General features: G+C 45.2%; 1 protein-coding gene across 3 annotated transcripts; it reads left to right on the top strand.

Annotated features, from left to right (window-relative positions):
- The first annotated feature begins 441 nt into the window (after positions 1-441).
- PTPDC1 (protein tyrosine phosphatase domain containing 1) lies at positions 442-21,799 on the top strand. Of its 3 annotated transcripts, XM_063411693.1 has the most exons (11): positions 442-497; positions 2,439-2,509; positions 10,938-11,030; positions 13,646-13,817; positions 14,994-15,074; positions 15,297-15,415; positions 16,167-16,304; positions 16,986-18,190; positions 18,886-19,071; positions 19,750-19,860; positions 20,654-21,584. In XM_063411693.1, the coding sequence occupies exons 3-11, from the start codon at positions 10,946-10,948 to the stop codon at positions 20,771-20,773; spliced, it is 2,217 nt and encodes a 738-aa protein (XP_063267763.1). In that variant the 5' UTR covers positions 442-497; positions 2,439-2,509; positions 10,938-10,945; the 3' UTR covers positions 20,774-21,584. The 3 variants fall into 3 exon arrangements, with proteins under 3 accessions (XP_063267763.1, XP_063267764.1, XP_063267765.1); XM_063411694.1 differs by lacking the exon at positions 2,439-2,509 and having other exon boundaries at positions 455-497; positions 20,654-21,588; XM_063411695.1 differs by lacking the exons at positions 442-497; positions 2,439-2,509 and adding an exon at positions 11,659-13,155 and having other exon boundaries at positions 20,654-21,799.
- The last annotated feature ends 274 nt before the right edge of the window (positions 21,800-22,073 follow it).

Genomic DNA, 22,073 nt, shown 5'->3' on the forward strand with positions numbered 1-22,073 from the left:
CAGCTGCCGCTCTCTTTCCGCGCTGCCGCCCTCCCCGAATCCGCTCCATCCTCCCCTGCATCCTCTCCTTGCTTCCCGTCTCTGCCTCCCCCGATCCCGCATGCGCGCCCCCCCGAGCCCGTCTTTCCCCGTCCTGATCCCACCCCCTTCCCGGTCCCGTTATTCCCTATCCCGCTATTCCTTATCCCTATCCCGCTATTCCCGATCCCGCTATTCCCTATCCCGATCCCGCTATTCCCTATCCCGCTATTCCCGATCCCGCTATTCCCTATCCCGCTATTCCCTATCCCGATCCCGCTATTCCCTATCCCGCTATTCCCTATCCCTATCCCGCTATTCCCTATCCCGCTATTCCCTATCCCTATCCCGCTATTCCCTCCGCTATTCCCGACCCCGCCGTTCCCGGTCCCTCCGCCCCTGTCCCCGGTCCCTCCCCGCGCATGCGCAGCGGCGCGGGGCGGTGCCGGCGGAGCGGCGGGAGCGGCCCGGCAGGAGAGGTGGGTCCGGGCCCCGAGCCCTGCACAGCGCCCGGAGCCTTCCATGGAGCCGGGAGCCCTCCATGGAGCCCGGAGCCCTCCAGAGTGCCCGGAGCCCTCCAGAGTGCCCGGAGCCCTCCATAGAGCCCGGAGCCCTGCACAGCGCCCCGAGCCCCTCTGAGCGCCCCTCACAGCGCCCAGCCCCTCCGGGCATGCCGTGCTGTCCCCAGCCCGCCGTGCTGTCCCCAGCCCCGCCGTGCTGTCCCCAGCCCCGCCGTGCTGTCCCCAGCCCCGCCGTGCTGTCCCCAGCCCCGCCGTGCTGTCCCCAGCCCCGCCGTGCTGTCCCCAGCCCCGCGCTCGCTGCTGGGCCCGGCCCCTCCGCTGAGGGTTCCGACCCGCCGGCCCCGCACGGCTCTCCGGGCTCCTCCTGCCGGGCCCGGCCCGGTACCGGCGGTGGCCGAGAACGGCCTGTGGTCCCCAGGGATGTGCGGTGACACAGCCCCTCTGCTAGCCGCTGCTGGATAGCCACAGAACCGAGTCACAGCAGGCCAGGCTGCTCTGGGGTTAAAGGGACCTGAAAGTGATCCAGTGCCACCCCTGCCGTGGCAGGGGCACCGCCCATGGACCCAGGCTGCTCCAAGCCCTGTCCAGCCTGGCCTGGGGCACTGCCAGGCATGGGGCTGCCACCCCCTGAATCACAACCTCGAAATGTTTTCAGTGTAATAAATGATCTGTGTAGTTTTGCAAAGGCCCACAGCTGTCAGGGAGAGAGAGGACAATGAATGACAGTGGGGTAGCAGAATGAAAATTGCTTTTTCCCTTCTCAGCAGTGTCTGCATGTTTTGTAGTGGCTGTACCCCACCTCTCATCATCACTCATCACCCCCAAAAACGCAGCTCAGTCAGTCCTGCTTGAGAGACCTCAATGCATAGGACAGTCCACACACTCAGCAGGAACTTTCAGATGTAGCTGTTACTGCTTTTGGCTACAGACTGTCACTGCACTCTTCAGTGGAATAACAAAAAGATTAATGGTTGCCTGCTATATTAATAATCTAGACTTAAGTGTTTTCTCTTTGCACAAATCCCTTACTTTTGCTTGTCTCAGAGATGTGTTTTTGGGAGTCCTTTGCACCACTGAGCAACACCGGGCTCCACATCTGTGGAGGAATTAATCCCACAGTAATGTGTACAAAATAAATGTGTTTGCACTTTTGTATTGCCTGAGAGCATTTTCAGGTTGTGATTCAGGTGGTGGCTGCCCCTGCATCCCTGGCAGTGTCCCAGGCCAGGCTGGATGGGGCTGGAGCAGCCTGGGACAGTGGGAGGTGTCCCTGCCATGGCAGGGGTGGCACTGGGTGGGATTTAAGGTGCCTCCAACCCAAACCATTCTGGGATTCTGTGATTTTTCCGTCTCGTGCCCATCAGTAGCTTTATGTGAGACACAGAGAGTCCTGCATGTCTAAGGCAAGATGAAGTGAGAGAGGGAGACAGTCTGCAGGGCCAGCTGCTTGAGAGTATCCCACAGATATAATTAGCAATGTAATCCTCTCCTGTGATGTACTTGCTTGGATGAACACATAAACCGACCTGAAAAGCGTTTCTTCCACCTTTGAGTAAATATTTCACTTCACTATAAATCCAGTTATACCATTATGACTATTTTATTTTGTGTAATAGCAATAAAATCATAAGTGAGAAGAGTTGTCTAGGAACTGGGAAATCTGACATGGAGAAGATAGTTGTCTCATAAATAAGCTTTCCTTTTTATAGCTAGATCTAGTTTATGTAGTTCTACACTATTTTTCTAGGTGTGTAGTCACCTTTTGCATTGTAAGTCAGTTGAATAACACCTGATCCAATTTTTCAATTTTGGAAATGTCTTTTGAGTTGGAATTTTCATACTACTCTGCTGCCTTTATCTAACATTTCACTACATTTTGTCCTTTACTGGCAATTTTAGGTAACAGTGGAACCAACAGGAAAGGAGAGACTGTCAGAAGTAGAGATGATGAAGGAGGACAGGGATCACAGGTGGGCTGCTGCTGTGGGATCTCATTAAGCAGCTAAATGCGTGCAATTCTCTGACAACTGTAACACTGCTGGTAAAGTTGAGGTCTGCCAAGGCTCTGCTTTTGTGATTGATCTGTGGTGGTACAGCATTATGCTTAATGGACAGAAAAAATAATACCTGTTTATATATAAATATGTATATGTAAAATATCTACTAGCATAACTTTAATAACATGTATACTGTTGTAAAGTTACACAAAGCTGAAGCGTCCCCTGCAGGGTTTCAATACAGGCTGAAAATAAAGCAACATTAATTGATTTTTATGATCGAAACTATGAGAAGATCAAAAAGCAAAAGGAGAAGCTGGAAATGCCCAAAGCCAGCTAGGAATCCACATACACAGTTTGTATTAAATGAAAATGAATCTTTGGTTTTAGTCAGCTTTAAGTTTTAGGATAAAGTGATGTTTTGATTCAATGTACCACTGAAAACAGTGCAGTGTATGCAGTGGGCAGACATTCTAATGAGGCAATTTAGACACTTTCCTGCCTCTCTAATGTGATCAGCCTGTCCCTAAGGTCACGGGACAGCTGGATTTGCTGTGTCTGCTGTGAAGTGGCCATGAGGCAGCTCCTGCAGTGCAAGAGAAATAAGCTGCCAGAAGCCCAGTGAGCCTGTTCTACTTACCTAAAAAGCTTGTTAGTATCTTCAAATGGCAATCATAGTTCAGCAGAATTTTCCAGAGGACTTGGGGTTCTTAATTTCGTTGAAACAGGAAAATGCCAAACGTAGAGACTTGAAGATTGTTAGTAGTCATTAGCATCCCACCTACTCTGCGTATTCTTTCCTTGGAAATGGCAAATTATCTCACCCTGTTGGTGAATTCTCCCACAGAGTCACCCTCAGTTAGCACAAAGCCTTGTCCTGACTCAAACACAGTGACACGGCCTGTTTGAACAAACACTTTGGCACTGGTGCCTGGAATTAGCCAAACTCTGCAGAGCACTAGAAAAATTCATTCCTCAGCTGAACCAAGTGTCATTAACACTGAGGAGTACAAATGTAGCAACAGATAAAGGGGCAGCCAGCAAAGCTCTGACACCTACGAGTGGGTGCAGCAAAGCAGAGGCTGTTGCACCAGGAATCCAAACCCTCCAAGGATTACCCCCCTCTGGAATCAAATAGTGTTATATTACCCAGATGGAAATAAAACTGAGGTTTGTCAGTGACAGCTTCTCAAATGTGAACATTCAGAACTTCCCCCAGAGAGTATGCTTATATTAAGACTTTAATTAATATTTATTAGTTATCTGAAGCTGCTCTTTGTTCTTTAGTCAACTAAAATGATGCCAGCTTCCTCCAGTTCCTCCTACAAAATGTTTTGCCAGATGCTCCATTTGTTAACACATTTTTGTGTGCTGACACTTGGAAAATACATGTGTCCCTTTACTCATAATGCACAGATTCAGATTTCTAGAGCCACTTCTGTAGCGAGTGAACACTGAGGAACCAAGGAATGCTGTGGGGCTGTTCCTGTTGTGTGAAATGGCCCAGACAGGAAACCAAGGACAACCCTCAAAGCCAAAATGCAAAGAGCAGATTTATTTCACTGTGAAATATATATTTCATTCTAGCTGAGCTCCCGTTCTTTCGGGCCCACATTTCCAGTACAGTCCCTGCTGGAGGTCTGTCATTCCAGGAGTCAGCCCTGTTGTGCTGGGCTCTGCTCTCACAGCACCCTGTGAGTGTGGCAGGGTGCTGCCCCCTGGCCCCGCTCCTGGCACCACTCCTGGCACCCTCCTGGCACCCAGGGCACCCAGGGCACCCACGTGGATCCATCTGCAGCTTCTGAACCCCCAGCTGCAGCTGCAGGCTGGGGAAGCCGTGGCTGCTTGGCCCATTTGGGTTAAAACTTCCACCAACACTAAAGGAGGGTGCAAAAGAGAGTTTTAGGCTCCACAGTTGTGCAGGTTTTTAAGCAGCTGAGGTACCGTAGTGGCTCTTCCCAAATTGTGTACAAATCTTTTGAAGTCCCATTTGTATTTCTTTTTTTTTTCCCCCACAAACTTAGAATCACAGAATGGTTTGGGTTGGATTTCAGTTTTAAAGATACTTTGCTTCTAAATAATTGGGAGGTATTTTTAATTAATCCCTAGCTTCATTAATGGTAGGGATTCTTTAACTAGACATGCAGGGAAGTGGTGGGAATAGATGAAAGCCTTTTTTTGGTCAGTTAATAATTAGTGCTTGAAATTGATTTGGAGATAAGATCTACTTTTAAGATAGAATAAGATAATGTATCCTATTTTATTTACATTTTTAATCTAGTATTTAATTAAATCTACAAAATCTTTGTGTTTTAGTTTATTACATTTTTAGTTGATTACAGTTGATTATATTTATGTGAACTTATTTTTGTTACGGTTTGGGGGTATTACTTTTAATGCAGTAATTTATACTTGCTAAAAATACTTCAGTGACATTCTGTGCTTTTACTGGCTACGAAAAAATGTTTTGTGCAGATAACAATGATAAGTCCAGATAGCAATGGAACATTTCTGTCTAATTCTCTTTTCACGGCATTTCAAAATAATTATATCAGTTTAACTGTAATTAATCTCACTTCACAAAAGTCTCTCTGTGGCTCTGTGTGATGCATGTTGACACACACAAATAAATGCCTTTTAACTTGTTGCTGATAGGAAATGAGGTGGACAGGAAGAGCAGAGCTGGAGATTCAGCTCTGGGAACATCGGGCTGGTGTGGCCTGTTTGCCTCAATCCCTCTAAAGACCGGGCAGACCTTTGAAAAGCAGGTTAGGGATGATTATGTGCAGAGTCCCCGAGGCACTCCCCACATCGTGTAGGTTAAGAAAAGATCCTTGCTGGCTCCTCCCAGATTAGCATCCCCGATCCGATTAGCCACAGGAAACACCAGGGGAATTCATTCAGCTCCTCTGTGAAACGTGACTGCCCTGCAGCGTGTTCCTGGGGGCTGACACTGCAGCAATGAAGGGATCAGCACTCACTCATTCTTTTTGCAGGGTAACAGGTAAGGTGTTACACTGAAATTACTAAAGCTATTAAAACTTGTGTAAATTTACTATGGTTTTGACTGTATTAGATTTAAAAAGAACTCCTCTGACTCGCAGAGATAATTTTTGAACTTGCACTGCAGAGTGCTGTCAGAATGCTGACAAATACTGCCAGGATTTCATTCTTCTGTGTGAGGAGAGTGAGAGTCTCTTGGTAAACATGATGTTCATGATCAAGGGTCTCAGAGCCACCAGTTTTGTTTGTAGAACAGTTAATAGATTCACTTTACGCCATCTCCTTGATGAGTCTCTCATAATTACTGCCTGCCAGCCTGTTCAGGGTAGTTTCAAATACCTTCTGTTAACTCTTGGGTTAGCACTGCCACAGAAAGGTGATTTAAGTGACATGGCTCAAGTCAATTGAGAGACTTGTCCATCAGTTTAGCTTGCAGTTTCATGCTGTTTATGTCAAAAAGTCTATGAATATTAAACACTGAATCACCAAACCAGCACCTACATAATCTTTTAATGAATTATATTATCTTGTCTCTTTTGTACACAAAAGCAGTTAGAGTCCTTTGTAAATATCAAACTTGATGATTAAATGACATTCACCTTTTACTAAGACAGGTGGGGAATATTTTTTTTCCCAGAGAGGGTAAAAGACATGTAGAAATAACAGATCCTTTCTGGTTGTGGTTCCAGTGGAGTTTCACAGCAGCTGTAGTATATTCTGCTGTGTAAATAGAGTATAACTGAGCTATATGAAAATTCATTTACATTTTTTACCTAGTCTTCTCTCTGTCTTTTATCTGTGTGTTCATTTGCTTTTCCAATATTTTGGAGTTTGCTTACAGGTAGTAAACATTTCAAATTTCAAATAATTGAACTTTTTTAAGCACCTTGGGAATTGAGATGTGTGCCTACTGAAAGATGTGTGCTCAGTGCTAAAACTGCCTTCCAGACCACGGTTAAATTGTAGCTTAAGCATTCATGGGCATTCTGTTCTCAGTGAGCTTTTTCACTGGTACAGACATCAGAACAACAACCTTTGCATCTTGTTTCATTAATCACAATAGTCAAGTTTAGCAAACCCCCCCCCCCCAGTTACCATAATTTTTTACAAACCTTTAGAAATACTTTGTTGTTCCTAGAAATGCTAAAATTAGATAGTCTGTGGTAAATTAAAACACAATTTCATTTACCAGTGCATCCTGTACCAGTGACTAACCATGTCTAAGCCAATTTAGAAGATTTTTTGCTAAAAACTCTCATGATCTGTCAATCTTAAAGCATCAGCTTCAAAGCCTGAGTTGAGAGACGAAGTTACAAGTTAGTTGCTCTTAACCACTTCATTAAATATACCCAGTCCTTGCTACACTATCCTATTTTTACTTAGTCTTAATCATCAAAGTTATCTTTAGTTATCTGCCAGAAACATCTCCATTAGTTCACAGGATTTTGCATTTTGGCAGTGAAACTTTATCCCGTGTGATCTTATATTTAGACATTCTGTTGACTTCTGTGGGACTGCTCACAAAAGCAAAGCTTCTCAAGTACTTGCAGAATTAGGCCATAGGAAATTTTAGAGGTGTTAGCCAAGTGCTTAGGTACTAAGCTACCCTCGCCCCTACCTGCAGTGAGCTGACTGTGTTCCTTTAAAAATGTGCCTGCTAGCTAGTTACTTACATGTTACTGCAACAGGGAGAGAACAAATTCACTTTAGAAGACAAGAAAACAGTAAAACAAGCCTCAGAATTTCATGTGACAGGCCTGAGCATCAGCATTACCTCTATTGTGTAAATATATTTAAGGTTTAAAATAATTTTTCCCATATATTGATATTTTAAAATTGAAAACTTACCAAATTTTTTTCATGTTAATACATACAGGTAATCTTTTAAAGTGTGTGGTCTGCTGTGGCATCCTTGTTTACCAAAGCCACAGGAATTAGAGCTTTGGGCCCTCACTGTTCATGGCTAGGTGCACAGGGGCACAGTGGGGAGCCTCACACTGGGATTACTGTCTGTGCTGGCAGCTGCACTGCCCTACCTGGAATCCTTCCAGCTGGGAGTGCAAGCTCTTCTCCCTGCTTGAAAACGTGTGCTGGAGTAAAAGGCAGCAACTGCATTTATTAAATAACCATCCTCATTGCCAAGATAAAGTGGGACCAGCATCTTCTTGTCTCCTCCTACTTTCTGGCTAATAGTTTCCTGGCTGCTGCAATAATGGACATAGCTCCTCTCCTTTCAGTCTGGAGCAAAAATTCAGCCCAGCCACTGGAAGCCACTGGTTTCCAGATCCTGAAATACCAGAAAAGAATGGTTTTATGGCAAGGCAGAGTTGTTCATTTGCAAACCCCACTGCTGGGTCCCTCCTGCAGCCGGCTCCGGAGAGCCAATGAGGGCTGCTGCCCGTGGAAGGAGCGTTTGGAAGGAGGGGTCCCCGATGTCCCAGCTGTCCCAGCTGTCCCAGCTGTCCTGCTGCCAGCGTGGCACCTGCATGGCACCCTCCTGCTCCACCGTGACCCTGCAAAGGGCAGTGCCCTACTCCAGGGGAAATGGCCCTGGGCAGGGGGCTCCGCTTGGAGGAGGAGGTGGATCCCGGAGCCGCCTCACCCGCGGCGGCTCGAGGTGCCCGCACTGCATCCCCTGCAGGAGAGGCACCCCTGCATGTGTGCAGCAGCGACTGGGACCCGGCAGCTGCGCGTCACCAAATGCAACACGTGCAGCGAGTGCAGCAGGAGACAAAAACCCCTTCTGGTAGAAACTGTTCAACTCAAAAGTGGGGGAAAGAAAAGGCAACTCAAAAACAGACATCAAACCCACGCCTGGAGGGGACCTCCTGAAATACCCCGAGCACTTGGCATGAGGATTCCAAGAGCTTCCTTGGGTAGTGTGGTCCTGGCCTTCCCTTCTGCCAGGACAGATCAGGCACAGTTCCCGTGTTTGGTGTCAGCAGCCACTCGCTGGATGGCACCGCTGCCTGTGCTGGAACAGAGGTGGGACCGGGAGGAAGGGAGACACCGGGACAGACACCGGGACAGACACCGGGACAGCACTGAAGGGAGACACCGGGACAGCACTGAAGGGAGACACCGGGACAGACACCGGGACAGACACCGGGACAGAGGTGGACAGCACTGAAGGGAGACACCGGGACAGATACTGGGACAGACACCAGGACAGACACCGGGACAGACACCGGGGCAGATACCGGGGCAGATACCGGGGCAGATACCGGGACAGATACCGGGACAGACACCGGGACAGACACCGGGGCAGATACCGGGACAGATACCGGGACAGACACCGGGACAGAGCTGGGACAGCACCGCAGGAGACACCGCTCCCCTCGCTCGGGGGCCGCTCCTGGCGCTGGCTCAGGGAGCCGGGATTACGGGCGCTCTCTGCTGTCATGGCAATAGGAATGCTCGGCAGAGATCAAGCAGCAGAGCTGATAAGGCGATATCGTGCCTGCCCCAGGTACGTGACTCGGATCCTCAGGCACGGTGCCCTGGAATAGCTCCAGGCTGTGCCTAACGCAGCTCCCGAGCGTTCAGGGATGCGCAAAACGCTGAAGAACATCTTTAAAAACCGCGAACATCCGGTACAGAGGCGAAGCAGGAGAGAGATGCTGCTCTTACCTAAGCACTATTTTCACTTGTAGCTCCCTTTCTATGGGTGCAGGAACGTCATGCCCCTCTGTAGGAACATCAGCACTGACATTTCCCAAATCACCCCTTACATTTGCCTGAGGGAGTGCAATGTAACTCAGCAAAGTCATTTATCACAATATTATGAACTTTTCTGAAGTAAATATAAGGGAATTGCTCCCATTGATCACACTGAGCAATTTAAAACAGCTGTCAGTCACAGCAAACTGAGAGGCACAGACAAAACATTCATATCAGCTGGGCAGCACAGGAATTACAGATCTGGTATAGAAATGAAATAAAATCAGTTAGACAACAAAGAAACACAGAGCTCACCTCTGCTACTTAGAAGAATCTTGCTAGTATTTTGTCATACTCTGGTATATTCTCTTCTGCATTAACCTTCATCTCATCCCTTTCCAGCTAAGAGTTCTTATGAGCCTGATTCCTGGGTAAAAAAAACAAAAAAAGGAAAATAATTTTAGATTATAAAAATATCCCTGATGTTTCATGTCTTGTTTTTTATCACTTGAGTACAAGAAAACAGGAGAAGTAAATAGTCATAGTGGTGGTGATTCTGCTGCCAATATGATATCTTTTTCAAATGTTATCTGGACAAGCTGTTAAGAATTTTTAAGAGAACTTTCTGAGAAATAGAAACCAATAATTTTTGTTAATTCCACATTATTAACTCTTAAGAAATTCTGGGGATAAAATGAAGTTCTTTCTTTAGGTTCAAAGTTTCCTCTGATAATGGAAGTAATCACTTACTGATTTCAAAATCCACTGAAAAAAAATAGAGGTTCTGGAGCTTCTCTGATTAGAATAGAATTATATGAAAGTACTTTATTAAAGGATTGACTTTTCAGGATACAGAGTCAGATGGTCAAGTGGCTGAGTAGAAACTGCTCCAGATGCTATTTTAATCTTTATTAAGAGTGTTCTTAATTCATATTCTTCTTAACGTACTTACCTTAGAGATGCCTTTCTGAGCATCTCTGGGGTTTCAGAAGGCTTTTTGTTTCTCACTGACAAAGGTAAATCTCATCCCTTTGAGAGGACTGGTGCAGCTCTAGGAAAAGGTTCTTACTGTGGATCTGTTCCCACCATTAAGCATCTTGACAAGAATAGAGCTGCACTGGGTGACTCTGTGGAATAAAGTCCATTAGCAGTGTTGGAAGCATAATTTATTCAAGTATGTGGTAGATAGTGTAATATCTGAATGAATAAATTTTGTTTAAATATTTACTACAAAAATAATTTTGTATAATTAGAGATAAAAGCTGGACAATGAACAGCAAGCAGTTAGCACCACACAGGTTGTATCACCTTCTATTTTTATACATATTTTATAGACTATATATAGACTCTTCTATTTTTATATATATTTTTTTAGCAAATCTGTCTTTCAAAACCCTGTTTATGCTGCTGAATCCTAATACTGGTTTTGCAGACTTGGGGACCCAAGGTTCATCTGTTTAGCAAAGTTTCTGTAGTTAATGATGCAGCAGAGATGTGCTTAGTGTGGTATTAAAAATCCCTTTTTTTTGTTATGCTTGCAGTTGTTTTCCCATAGAGATAAGAGAAACAGAAAGGTGATCTTTATACAGAGTAAGAATTTCTGCTCCAGAGTCAAGTGCCAGCCCATGCCTGACTGCCCAAATCTTCACCAGCTCCACAACCAGGAGCACGTGGCTTTCTGCTGCATTTTTTGAGCTTCTGCTGTAGGTTTCCAGTGAATATTTTATTGTTTCAACAGGTACTGCAATGGCTGCAGGAGTTCTGCTGCAAAATGAGCAACCATACTCCTCGCTGATAGAGAGCAGTGTGTATCTGGCAAATATGAGTTCAGGTAAGAATTTGTCTCTCATGTGCCATTCATGATAAATGCTTAGAACAATTCTGGGAAAAAAAAACCCCACAAAATGTTAAGAAACCCAGAAATATTATCCATTCTTATAAACTTAAAATGTCATTAACGAAACCAAACCGCATTATTTCATCAACATATCATGATGATAATAAGTCAATCTTTTCTGTAATTTTCATTTTGTCAGATCTCTTAATGGAAGAAATGATGCCATTTTTGTAATGAGAAACTGCCTAGCTGTCTGGAAATACAAACCTGCCTTCAACAAAACTCCCCTTTCTAATTATTTAAACTTTTACAGGATGCAATTCTTTCTTACCCTTTTGGGTGAGTGTTTGTTTGCAAACCTGCTAGATTCAGTAGGAAAATAATGATGTGCAGCATTTTATTTTCCTCACTTCTGTCTCCACTTTCATTTGATATATACTGAAAAGTTTCTGGAAGAGAAAAATACTTAAATACAAGAAAGGAATGCAGTTAATTTAGAAAATATTTTTCACATTCCTTGGATACAGGTAACACTTGGAATAGCCTTTTTCATCTCCCTTCTCTTCCACCCAACCCCCAAAATAAAAGCATCTTTACATGTTTCCTCACCTGTTGATACCAGCTCCACTGACAAATGAAGAGCCAAGGGTTTGGACATTTTCCTTTCCTCCCACGGTATCACTGCTGATGCTTCAGGCCTGGAACCCACAGCAGACATTGCCACGTCTCTGTAAGAGCTGGGGAGCAGCAAAGTTCAGCCCTCAGTTCCTGGTCAGCTCCTGGAAGAAGCAGATTTTTGCCTGGTGAATTTGTCCCAGAAGGGAACTTCCTCGCATGCAAACTCCTCTGTACAAGTTACTGGTTTTGTGGTACAAAAAGAAACACAAATGTAGTTTAGGAAAATGCAATGGGATTAATTTGTTTATTGACAAATTTAAAGTGGATTTTCTTGATTTCCCCAGCCTCCCCCTTTGAGTGCACTCTGATGCACAGACACTGGGATGACAGAGGCTTTTTACATCACTGTAATCCATTTTCCACGCAGTTGCTTTTCCGAGTGCTGCAATCTTCCCGGCCACCTCATTCTCCTGCTCAGCACACTGGGAGCAAAGTGGGAGGCAATTTGCCACCTCATAGCTACCTTCAGAAGCCTGAAGCACTCAGCTGACACACCTTCTCCTCCTCACGATCTGCTTTCTCTCAGGCTGCAGGGTTAACAGCTCTGCTTCATAAAAAAGCTGTGCCCTGAAAAATAAACCCAGCCTTTTGTTTTGGATAACAAATTGCGTTTTGTTGGAAGATGTGAATGGTCCAGGCAAACACTCTACAATTCATCATGTACTGAAGCATTTCAGCAGGAACACACTAACCCCAATCATTACGCGGCTAATGATGCATTTTGGAGCAGCGAAGTGGAGGAGGAGAGGTGGCCGTGGAATGAAGAACCAAGAGGTGGGGGAGTATAATGTGCCTCCTTACAGACCTCTCAGGAGGCTGAGCCTCCAGCTACATTTAGATTGTTCTGTTGAATGGAGTATTTTGTGTCTTAGCGAGTTCTGAATGCCTGTTATTGAGCAGGAACTAAATACTCCCATTGTTTACGACAAACATTTTAGTTGTTCCCAGCGCGTTTTGAAAATTACCTACTTGACATGCAACTATTTTCACGGAGCGGTGGAACAGCGTGTCCCGAGCAGACGCAATCCCTGTGGAAAGGAGCAGCCGGGGCTGGCTGGCAGCAGCGCCTGCATCCCGCGTTGCCGTGGCGACGGCGCGGCGCGGGTACCAGCTGGAGCGCGCCCGGGGATGCTCCGCGCCGCGCCCGCAACTTCAGCGCTCCGCAACTTCCCCCGCGCTCAGAGCGGCCCGGGCAGCGGCGCCGGGCGGAGCTGGGGCCGCGCAGCCATGCAGCCTTCCCCCCGCCGCCGCTCGGCCGCCAGCATCTTCAGCCATTTCTTCCAGGGGCGGAGGCATTCCTCCTCCGATCCCCTTCTCCGCCTCAGCCAGCGGCGCCGCAGCTCCGTGGTGGAGCTGCTCTCCTCGTCCACGCACCGGGTCATGGTGGCTCTGTCGTCGCTCAGCCCCGAGGAGCTGGATGCAACTTTTCCTGACAAAAAAAGTAAAGTACTTTGCATTGAGACTGTTGGCAGCTCTGGGTATTTTCTCGGTATTACTGCACTTTTGTTCTGTTAACTGTATTTTTTATGCGTGGATAAAATAGCGGGGTTTAATTTTCTTCCCGTGTTTTGTATTTTATATTTCGTGCACTGATTCCTTATTCAGATGTTAATACATGCTTTTTACTCTAACAGCTTCATTATAAACAACAGGCAAAATAGAAGCACAGTTCATGCACACACCAAGGATATGGTTAACTATTTTGGATTTCAGGTTGAAGAGGAGTGTGACTTTTTTTCAGCTGCAAAGGATGGCACTCACCTCTAACTTCATCAGAAAAACCACTGGCAGTAACGCTAGCATTTTTTCCCCTCAGCATCCTGACTCGAGCAAGGAGCCTGAGGTGCTGCGGGTGCCGTGGTGTCGCGGGCTGGCCGCGGGGTCGGGGTGCGTGTCCCGGGCTGGGCTAACGTGGCTGTGCTGTGTCGCAGGGAGCTGGCGGCGCCCCACGGCCAAGTACACCAAGGTGGGCGAGCGGCTGCGCCACGTCATCCCCGGGCACATGCAGTGCTCCATGGCCTGCGGCGGCCGCGCCTGCAAGTACGAGAACCCCGCGCGCTGGGCGCCGCAGCAGCAGGCCATCGGCGGGCTCTACTCGTCCTGGTGAGCACCTACACCCCATAGCTCTGGGTGCACACACAGGCACGGCCGGATCTGCACTCAGAACCTGTCTGCAGTCAGAACCGGTCTGCAATCAGAACCTGTCTGCACTCAGAACCTGTGTGCAGTCAGAACTGGTCTGCAATTAGAACCTGTCTGCAGTCAGAACCTGTCTGCAATTAGAACCTGTCCGCAGTCAGAACCTGTCTGCAGTTAGAACCGGTCTGCGATCAGAACCTGTCTGCAGTCAGAACCTGTCCGCAATTAGAACCTGTCCGCAGTCAGAACCTGTCTGCAGTTAGAACCGGTCTGCGATCAGAACCTGTGTGCAGTCAGAACCTGTGTGCAGTCAGAACCTGTCTGCAATCAGAACCTGTGTGCAGTCAGAACCTGTCTGCAGTCAGAACCTGTGTGCAGTCAGAACCTGTCTGCACTCAGAACCTGTCTGCAGTCAGAACCTGTCTGCACTCAGAACCTGTCTGCAATTAGAACCTGTCTGCAGTCAGAACCTGTCTGCACTCAGAACCTGTCTGCACTCAGAACCTGTGTGCAGTCAGAACCTGTCTGCAATCAGAACCCGTCTGTAATTAGCGGCTGTCGTACGCAGCCCAGGAAAGATGAGGAAAGGTTCCTGTTGTCTTACAGTGGGCTTGGTTCAGGTCCAAAAGAATAAATACCTGTCTGCCACGAATTATAAAAAAAATGCTGTTCTGGGCTACTAAGGATTAGGGTGCAAATCAATGAAACATGTTCATAATAGAATTGAAAAGTAAAAGCATTTCCTGCAGATGAAATAATGTGGGCATGTGTTCAGAAGGATGCTCATGTGCAGCAAGAGTCACATGAAATGTATCTTGACGTTGTTACTGTTTTTTTTCTAACAGCAAATGCCTAAACAGCATTTACAAACCTTAAAGGGACCAACAGGGATCTGGGTCCTGAATTTTTACTTATGTCCTGGCATTTAAGCAGTTCCAGTAATTCTCTTTTGATAGTGTTCCACTGTATCAGTTTAATAAGATTTATCACTATGGCATAGTAGAATTTTTAGAAGTAATTTCTAATTAGTCACCAAGGTATTTCTCTCTTTCTTAGATATAATGGTATTCTTATTTTGAAAGACTCATACCCAGGAAACTATTCATGATAGCATTATTATTTACTTTTCTAATTTCTCAGGATAACAGATAACATCCTGGCTATGGCTCGACCCTCAACAGAACTAATTGAAAAGTACAACATCATTGAGCAGTTTGAAAGGTAACAAATTTAGTCATTATCTATTGTGAGTATTACTGGTTTAATTCCTGATCCATTTTCTCTTTCAACGTAGATTTGGATTGTTGATAAAGATCCTTTCATTTTAACACTCCACAGGTAAAGATATATTCCCCACTAAGAATAAGTATGTGTTTCAGAAAATAAGGGATAATGAGATTTTGGCTGCCTGTAACACTTTGACTCATCTATTCCTTCCTTAAGATGTGGCATAAAAACCATAATTAACCTCCAGCGTCCTGGGGAGCACGCGAGCTGTGGGAACCCCCTGGAGCAGGAGAGTGGCTTCACCTACCTTCCTGAAGCCTTTATGGAGGCTGGCAGTAAGTTCCCTCCTGCTGCTGTTCCTCATTAATTATTGACTTTGGCATTTAAGGATATTTTTACTTCAATTCCTGTGAGTTAAACACAGCTGTGTAGGAAACATTGCACAAAACGTGAAACCTGGCAAATACAATGAAGAGCAAATAACACATTATTGAAGATTGTGTGTTAGCAGAGAGAGGTGGAGGGTTTGTGTTCGGGTGTTTCTAAAGGAGGGACAACAGTTCCCTTTTTCTTCTGCATTCACAAATATCTGCGCCATTAAGGTGTGTCAAATTCTGGTACACTCACGTTTTCTTACTGGGCTGTAAAAGGTTATTTCATGTGAGGACACTGCTCCTGGCAGTATTTTTGTATTTTCATGCTATGGTGAGAAGAGAGAAATGCCTCTCTGTAAGAAGCAGCTGCTGACTGAAAAAGTGCTTTTATTTCTGAAAAGAAAAAAATTGCCCTCTTTCTGTAATTAGCTGAGTAATTTTGCATGAATCACTGCTTTGTTGCACCTTTTCCATTCTAGCTGAACTTGAGTTTGACAAATCATTGCTAGCTTCGTGTATCTATCAAGTTTTAATCGCAGGCATACACTGAAATGGAAAAATAATCTCTTGCAAACACGATGTAGTCAGATTTTAAGCTCCATTATGCAATTTTTTTACTATAATTTCTTACTAATAATCTCTTCTCTGCAAATAGTACTACACCTTTCACATTCGGTGTGGCAGAAAATCACTGTCTCTCTTTTTATTTCAGTTTATTTTTATAATTTTGGATGGAAGGATTATGGAGTGGCATCTCTCACGACCATCCTTGACATGGTGAAGGTGATGTCTTTTGCCCTGCAGGAGGGGAGGGTGGCTGTTCACTGCCACGCAGGACTGGGGAGGACAGGTACGTGCCCCGGGCAGGAGTGGCACCAGGGTTCCTCTAGGAACTCCAACCATCTCTGGTTATAAACCAGCAATAGCTGGGTTATTAATAGAATTAATAATTCTCTATAACTGCAAGATGGACCTCTATAAAATGGTTAAAAGTGCTAAACTATTTTGTCCAAATGACCCCAATGGCTAGAGAAGATCGGTTTTAGTATTTTGAAACCAAAAACCTGTAAGGTTAGAGGAGTTTTTACCTGTGTAATTGTTCCATCACATTCAAATGTGACAGCTGCTTTTGGAGGGGAGAAACTCCCTTGGTACACTTTTGCTGTCCAGTGTTTATAACACGTTCACAAACCTGCCACTCACGGGTGGACCAGGTAGCTCTGGTGGAGCACCTAAAATTTCATTTGCTTCTTTCAAGTCCGTTTTGGTTGTGTTCTTCCCACTGAAGCCCCCATTGCTCGCATGTCTGTGAGTGGTGGAACTCCTGGAGAGGCTGTGGGGAGCCCCACTGCAGTGCAGTGAGCAGGCCTTCACTGTGCCGTGCTTCTTCACAGGCAGCTACATTCCAGTACCAGCACTGCCTAACAGAGGACACCGTGTCCTCACCTGTATTCATTTCTGTCCCGTATTTCACTGAGGATTTGTTTTAGCCTGACAGCTCCCTCGCTGATCCCGTCTCTGTGTTTTCCAGGTGTTCTAATAGCTTGCTACTTAGTTTTTGCCACCAGGATGAGCGCGGACCAGGCGATCCTGTTTGTGAGAGCCAAGAGGCCCAACTCCATCCAGACGCGGGGGCAGCTGCTGTGCGTGCGCGAGTTCTCGCAGTTCCTGGTGCCGCTGCGCAACGTCTTCGCGTGCTGCGAGCCGCGGGCGCACGCCGTCACGCTGGCGCAGTACCTCACCCGCCAGAGGCACCTGCTGCACGGCTACGAGAGCAGGCACCTCAAACACGTGCCCAAGCTCGTGCACCTGGTGTGCAAGCTGCTGCTGGACCTGGCCGAGAACAGGCAGGTGGTGGAGGCGGAGCTGCTGGACGTGCCGGACCTGTCGGCCGAGATTGAGAGGACCGTGTCCCAGCTGGGCCCCGCCGCGCTGGAGCGGGAGCTGGCCAGGCACGACAGCGACGCCTCCGACTCGTCCCACGCCCCCTCCTCTGCTCTCGACACCCGGGACTCGCACTGCTCCCTGGGACACGAGTGTGATCCTTTCTGGAAAAGAAGGAATGTCGAATGCCTTCAGCCTCTTACTCATCTGAGAAGGCGTCTGAGCTACAGTGAGTCAGACCTGAGGAGAACTGAGTTTCTTTTGGAACACGATGACACTGCCTGGACAGTGCCTGCTCAGATCCTAGAGAACAACAAAGCCAAGGAGAACAGTGGGGAGGAATGTTCTGCCACGGGTGAGGCAAAGCCACAGCTGGAGTTAAACAAAGAAGAGCTAGTGCATAACACGTGCGTGTTCTGGAGCCAAGGCAGGTTTAGTCTGGATGGACGCAGGGATGGCTCCCATCACAGAAGGAACTCCACCAAAGAAGTGCAGCGCAGCAGGACCTTTTCCTCAGGCCTCGCATCCATCCACAATCCCAAGGAGCCTGGGGTGCCGAGGCACAGCTTTGCCAACGACGCTGCTCACAGGAAGGACCACAAGACCAACATATATGGCAGGAGGGTCTATCTCTCTGAGGACTCTGACTCTTCTTCTTCCTCTTCCAAAGTGAGCTTTTCCATTGGGTATGAAAGCCAGGGTAGCAGAGAGGTGTCAGAGACAATTCCACACATTGTTCTGCAGTCAGAATTAAGTTTGGAAGCCCGAAGAGTTCTGGCAGCCAAAGCACTTGCAGATATAAATGAATTTCTGGGAGAGGATGAAGTGAAGCAGAAAGTAGAAATGTGGCAGGTAATTTTTAACTCAATTCCATGCTATGGGCTCTGCATATTTCACCTCAGTGAATTCCTGGAATGGCAAAAATGCCACGTGGAGCTTAGAAATGGCACATTGGGATAGCAGTTTATATGAGCTCCGAGGTCAGTTCTCTCACAGGCTGGCAAAATGCACCTGCACATTCTGGTTTCTGAGGAGGGTGGAGGTTCTGGTTATGTTCAGTTTCCTCACTGGGGGCCGTGGATGCCATTATCTCTGGGCTGTAACGGGGCTGCTGGTGGCACAGAGGTAGTACAGGTTTTAAGGGTTTGAGTTGGTTTTCATCAGTGCTTTCTCAGAACTAATCAGAGGATTGGTGAGCAAAAGAAAAAGAATTTAGTAGAACCTTAATTGCTTATCGTCCAACCCAAATCCTCTTAGCAACATCTGCTTTGGAGTTGGATTGCAAAGCTGGTTTACGTATTCCGTGGAGTATTGGGAGGTTCTCAGCTGCACTGCTGCTGTCATCCTTCTGTTTTAAAGAATCACTTGTATTACTGTTGATTAATGTTGATACTCTGGAAAAATATACAAATTTTTTGATAACTCTTAAGTCTTTTTTTGTTGGAACACGAGCAGCCAAATACTGCTACAATCAAAGAGAATGTTGGCAGAGGTAAATAGATGATGCATTTTCAGTTTTGTGGTGTTCTGTTTTTTTTTGTTTTAAGAAAGAACTGAATTCTCGAGATGGAGCTTGGGATAAAATCTGCACAGAAAGAGATCCTTTTATCCTCTGCAGCTTGATGTGGTCTTGGATAGAGCAGCTGAAAGAACCTATTATATCCAAAGATGATATTGACATGCTGGCAAAAAATTGCACAGAATCCCAGGATGCACTCTACTTGCTGAGAAAGGTACATATTTTATCTGACAATTAATTCTTTAACTTTAGACAAGGGAATTACACTTTTAAAAAGCCACTTTAGTCTTTTTCAAAATCAGAATGAGAATTAATTCTGCATTGAATTATGTGAGTTATCTGGACATCTCTGGATATCCTCTAGTCCAAGTGTCTTGCTCAAAACAGAGTAATCTAGAGCAGGCTGCTTGTGTGGCAGATGCTCCAGCTGCTTAATGGAGCTGGGAAAGGGATGGGAAGGAGCAGCCACAAAGATCTGTCCCTCCCTCTCCTCCTCCTTGCTCAGGTGTCTCTCTGCCAGCTTCCAGTGGTGATGGAGACTTGGAAGGACAGAGAGAGGTGCAAGATGGGGAAAAGAGCCCTGAACATGCAGAGCATTTTGGGCTGAAAAGATCAATTCTCACCTTTCCAATTCACTGTGGAGGGGATGTGGAAATTCCCAGAAATTCCGAGGAATTCCCAGAGTGGTTTGTGGCACTCAGGAGAAGAGTTTTCCCATGTGACTGAAATAATTATGCAGAGGCTCTTTAGGCTGGTGGGAATTCCCCACCAACCCCTGCACATGAAGGTTTCAGCACAGGAAGCCACAACCTGGTGTTAACAAAATCTGAATGCTAAACTGCTTTTCATGGAAATATTTCTTCTCATGAGCTGCTGTTCCTTGTCCCTGCAGGAGCAGTGTCAGACCATCCTGTGTATTTTACACTGTGTGGTGAACCTGCAGGTGCTGCCAGCTGATGTGGAGGAGGCCGTACTTGCTCGTGCTATTAAAGCTTTCACCAAGGCAAGTAATCCCAAATAACTGTCCATGATATTGTATTTACTTGGTTTAAATCATGAAGGGGGAAGCAATCAATAGAGGGAGGCCTCTATGAGAAAGGCTACAGGAATTCTCTCACACTTCAGTGTGAAGCTTATTTATATCAGAGTTTACATTTTACAATAATCACGTACATAAAGGGTTGGAAATATTCTCAACAAAATTAAATTCTGCCACTACAGTCTTAATCCTGGAGTCTCATTTTCCTCTTCTGGACCACTGCCAGTTCATGGACATCTTCAAATTAGGGGAAAGATCATTGTAAAGGGTGACATTGACTAATCACTGGGAGCAGCTTACCAAAAGCTGTGGTAGATTCTGCACCATGTGAAGTTTTCCCATCAGATTAAACCATTTTCTGAAATTACACTGCAAGTCAGCTCTGTTCCAGGCCTGTACCACAGGATGTGAATAATAATTTCTGCTTTGGGCTCATTCAGTGCAGTGACAGGTGAAGCTACTGCTCAGCTCAGATTTCCTCTCAGATTCAGCCAATGAAATGTGAGCTTGAACAGAATGTGCTGCTTCCTCATCCCTTGTAAATCTGCCTCTTAAAACAATCTTCACATTTCTCCTTCTTCTGCTTTATTTTAATGTCTAGTCAACATGAAACTGAAAACACCTGGCATTAAGCACTCCATCAGAAATGCATCTTTTCTTTGATAAATCTCAAAGCTTTTTTTTAATGTTGTGCATACTTTGCATTTTGCTGTATGGCATCTCTAACAACTGAACTGAAACTTTTCTCTTTTATTAGACAAACTTCGATTCTGAGAATGGGCCATATGTTTACAATACCTTGAAAACTGTATTTAAACAAGCACTGGAAGAAAAAAGGAAAAGGATTAAGGAAGGAACAGAGAATAATCCTTCTTGATTTCTGCACAGCTCTGCTAAAGCATTATATGGGCCTACCAAATTATTTTGCATTTTCTAGCTACTGTATTTTGTGCTACCTGGCATGATCTACCTAACTTTAGGTAACAGAAGTTATTAACAAATAATTTTATTTTTTTAGAGGGAGTTTTAGTGGCAGTTGTTCAGTCTGTGTAGTTTTAAAGAACAGCTCCATGTGACCATTCTCTGTAGCATTTGGTTTCAGGTGCTGTTCTTTTATATTGTGAAGAGTTCTGTTCTCAGAGGTGTTTATTGATTTAGAAACCTCTGTTATTGGCAAGAAACATTATTTTCAGGTTACATGATTGCCATACGTTCAGTGCCATGGTTCCCAAAGGTTTAATGGATTGAGTTAATATTTATGTATTCCATATGTTTACATTAATGATATTTGATTTCACTTTGCAGAAAATAAATGTTGGCTGAACCTGTGAAACTGCTTTTCTTTTCAGAAATTTTGAAGTAAGACCAACAGTAATAATGGACAAACTGACAGATCTTGAGATCTGTTATTAACAGCAGACAATATTTTCCTTCTGATCTCTTAAATAGTTGTAACCAAAGTGTTTCTAGAAGGTGTTGCAGTAGAGAAATGCACTGTGTTCATCAGTATGCAGTATTCATCAAGCCCTGTTTTAGACTTTTTTGACTGAGAAAGCTTCAATCCGTTTTTAAGAGAAAGTTGATTGAGGCATTTAAAATTCTTTGACTAAAATTTTACTTTTTTAGCTAAACTTTTATTGCTCTTAAGTGAAAAAATCCACTTAATCATGAAATCATCATAAGGATAAGATTCTGTCCACACTAACATCCAGCAAATACTTACATAGAGAAGTGTGATATAATAATGCTAAAAAAAATCAAAACCTTACTAGCTGCAATACACTTTGCAGAGGCATTTTTATTTAATAAACCAGAAACAGCTGGGTTGTCACCCTAACTCAGTTTTGGATTACAGCCTTAGGATCTGGACTGGAATGCCAGTTTGCAGAATGAGAAGTTCATCCAGTTTGATAGATTTAAGTAGTTACACAAGAATCTATCCTTTTCTGAAATATTTTTATTCATTTCTGTAAATGACTAACATTTAAAGTTAAAAATAGACCAGTTTGAAATACAGGTAATTTTTACATGCCTCAACTGTTGGATGATTTTACATCAAATTCAAATTAAAACAGCTACTTTGGGAGAATCGTCCTAAAATAGGCACATTTGAAAGAAAAATATCACATGTGAATCACAAACACAAATGAGGCTGTGCAAAGAGGCACCACGGCAGG

This window comes from Prinia subflava, chromosome 14, assembly GCF_021018805.1.
Source record: "Prinia subflava isolate CZ2003 ecotype Zambia chromosome 14, Cam_Psub_1.2, whole genome shotgun sequence".
Taxonomy (NCBI): domain Eukaryota; kingdom Metazoa; phylum Chordata; class Aves; order Passeriformes; family Cisticolidae; genus Prinia; species Prinia subflava.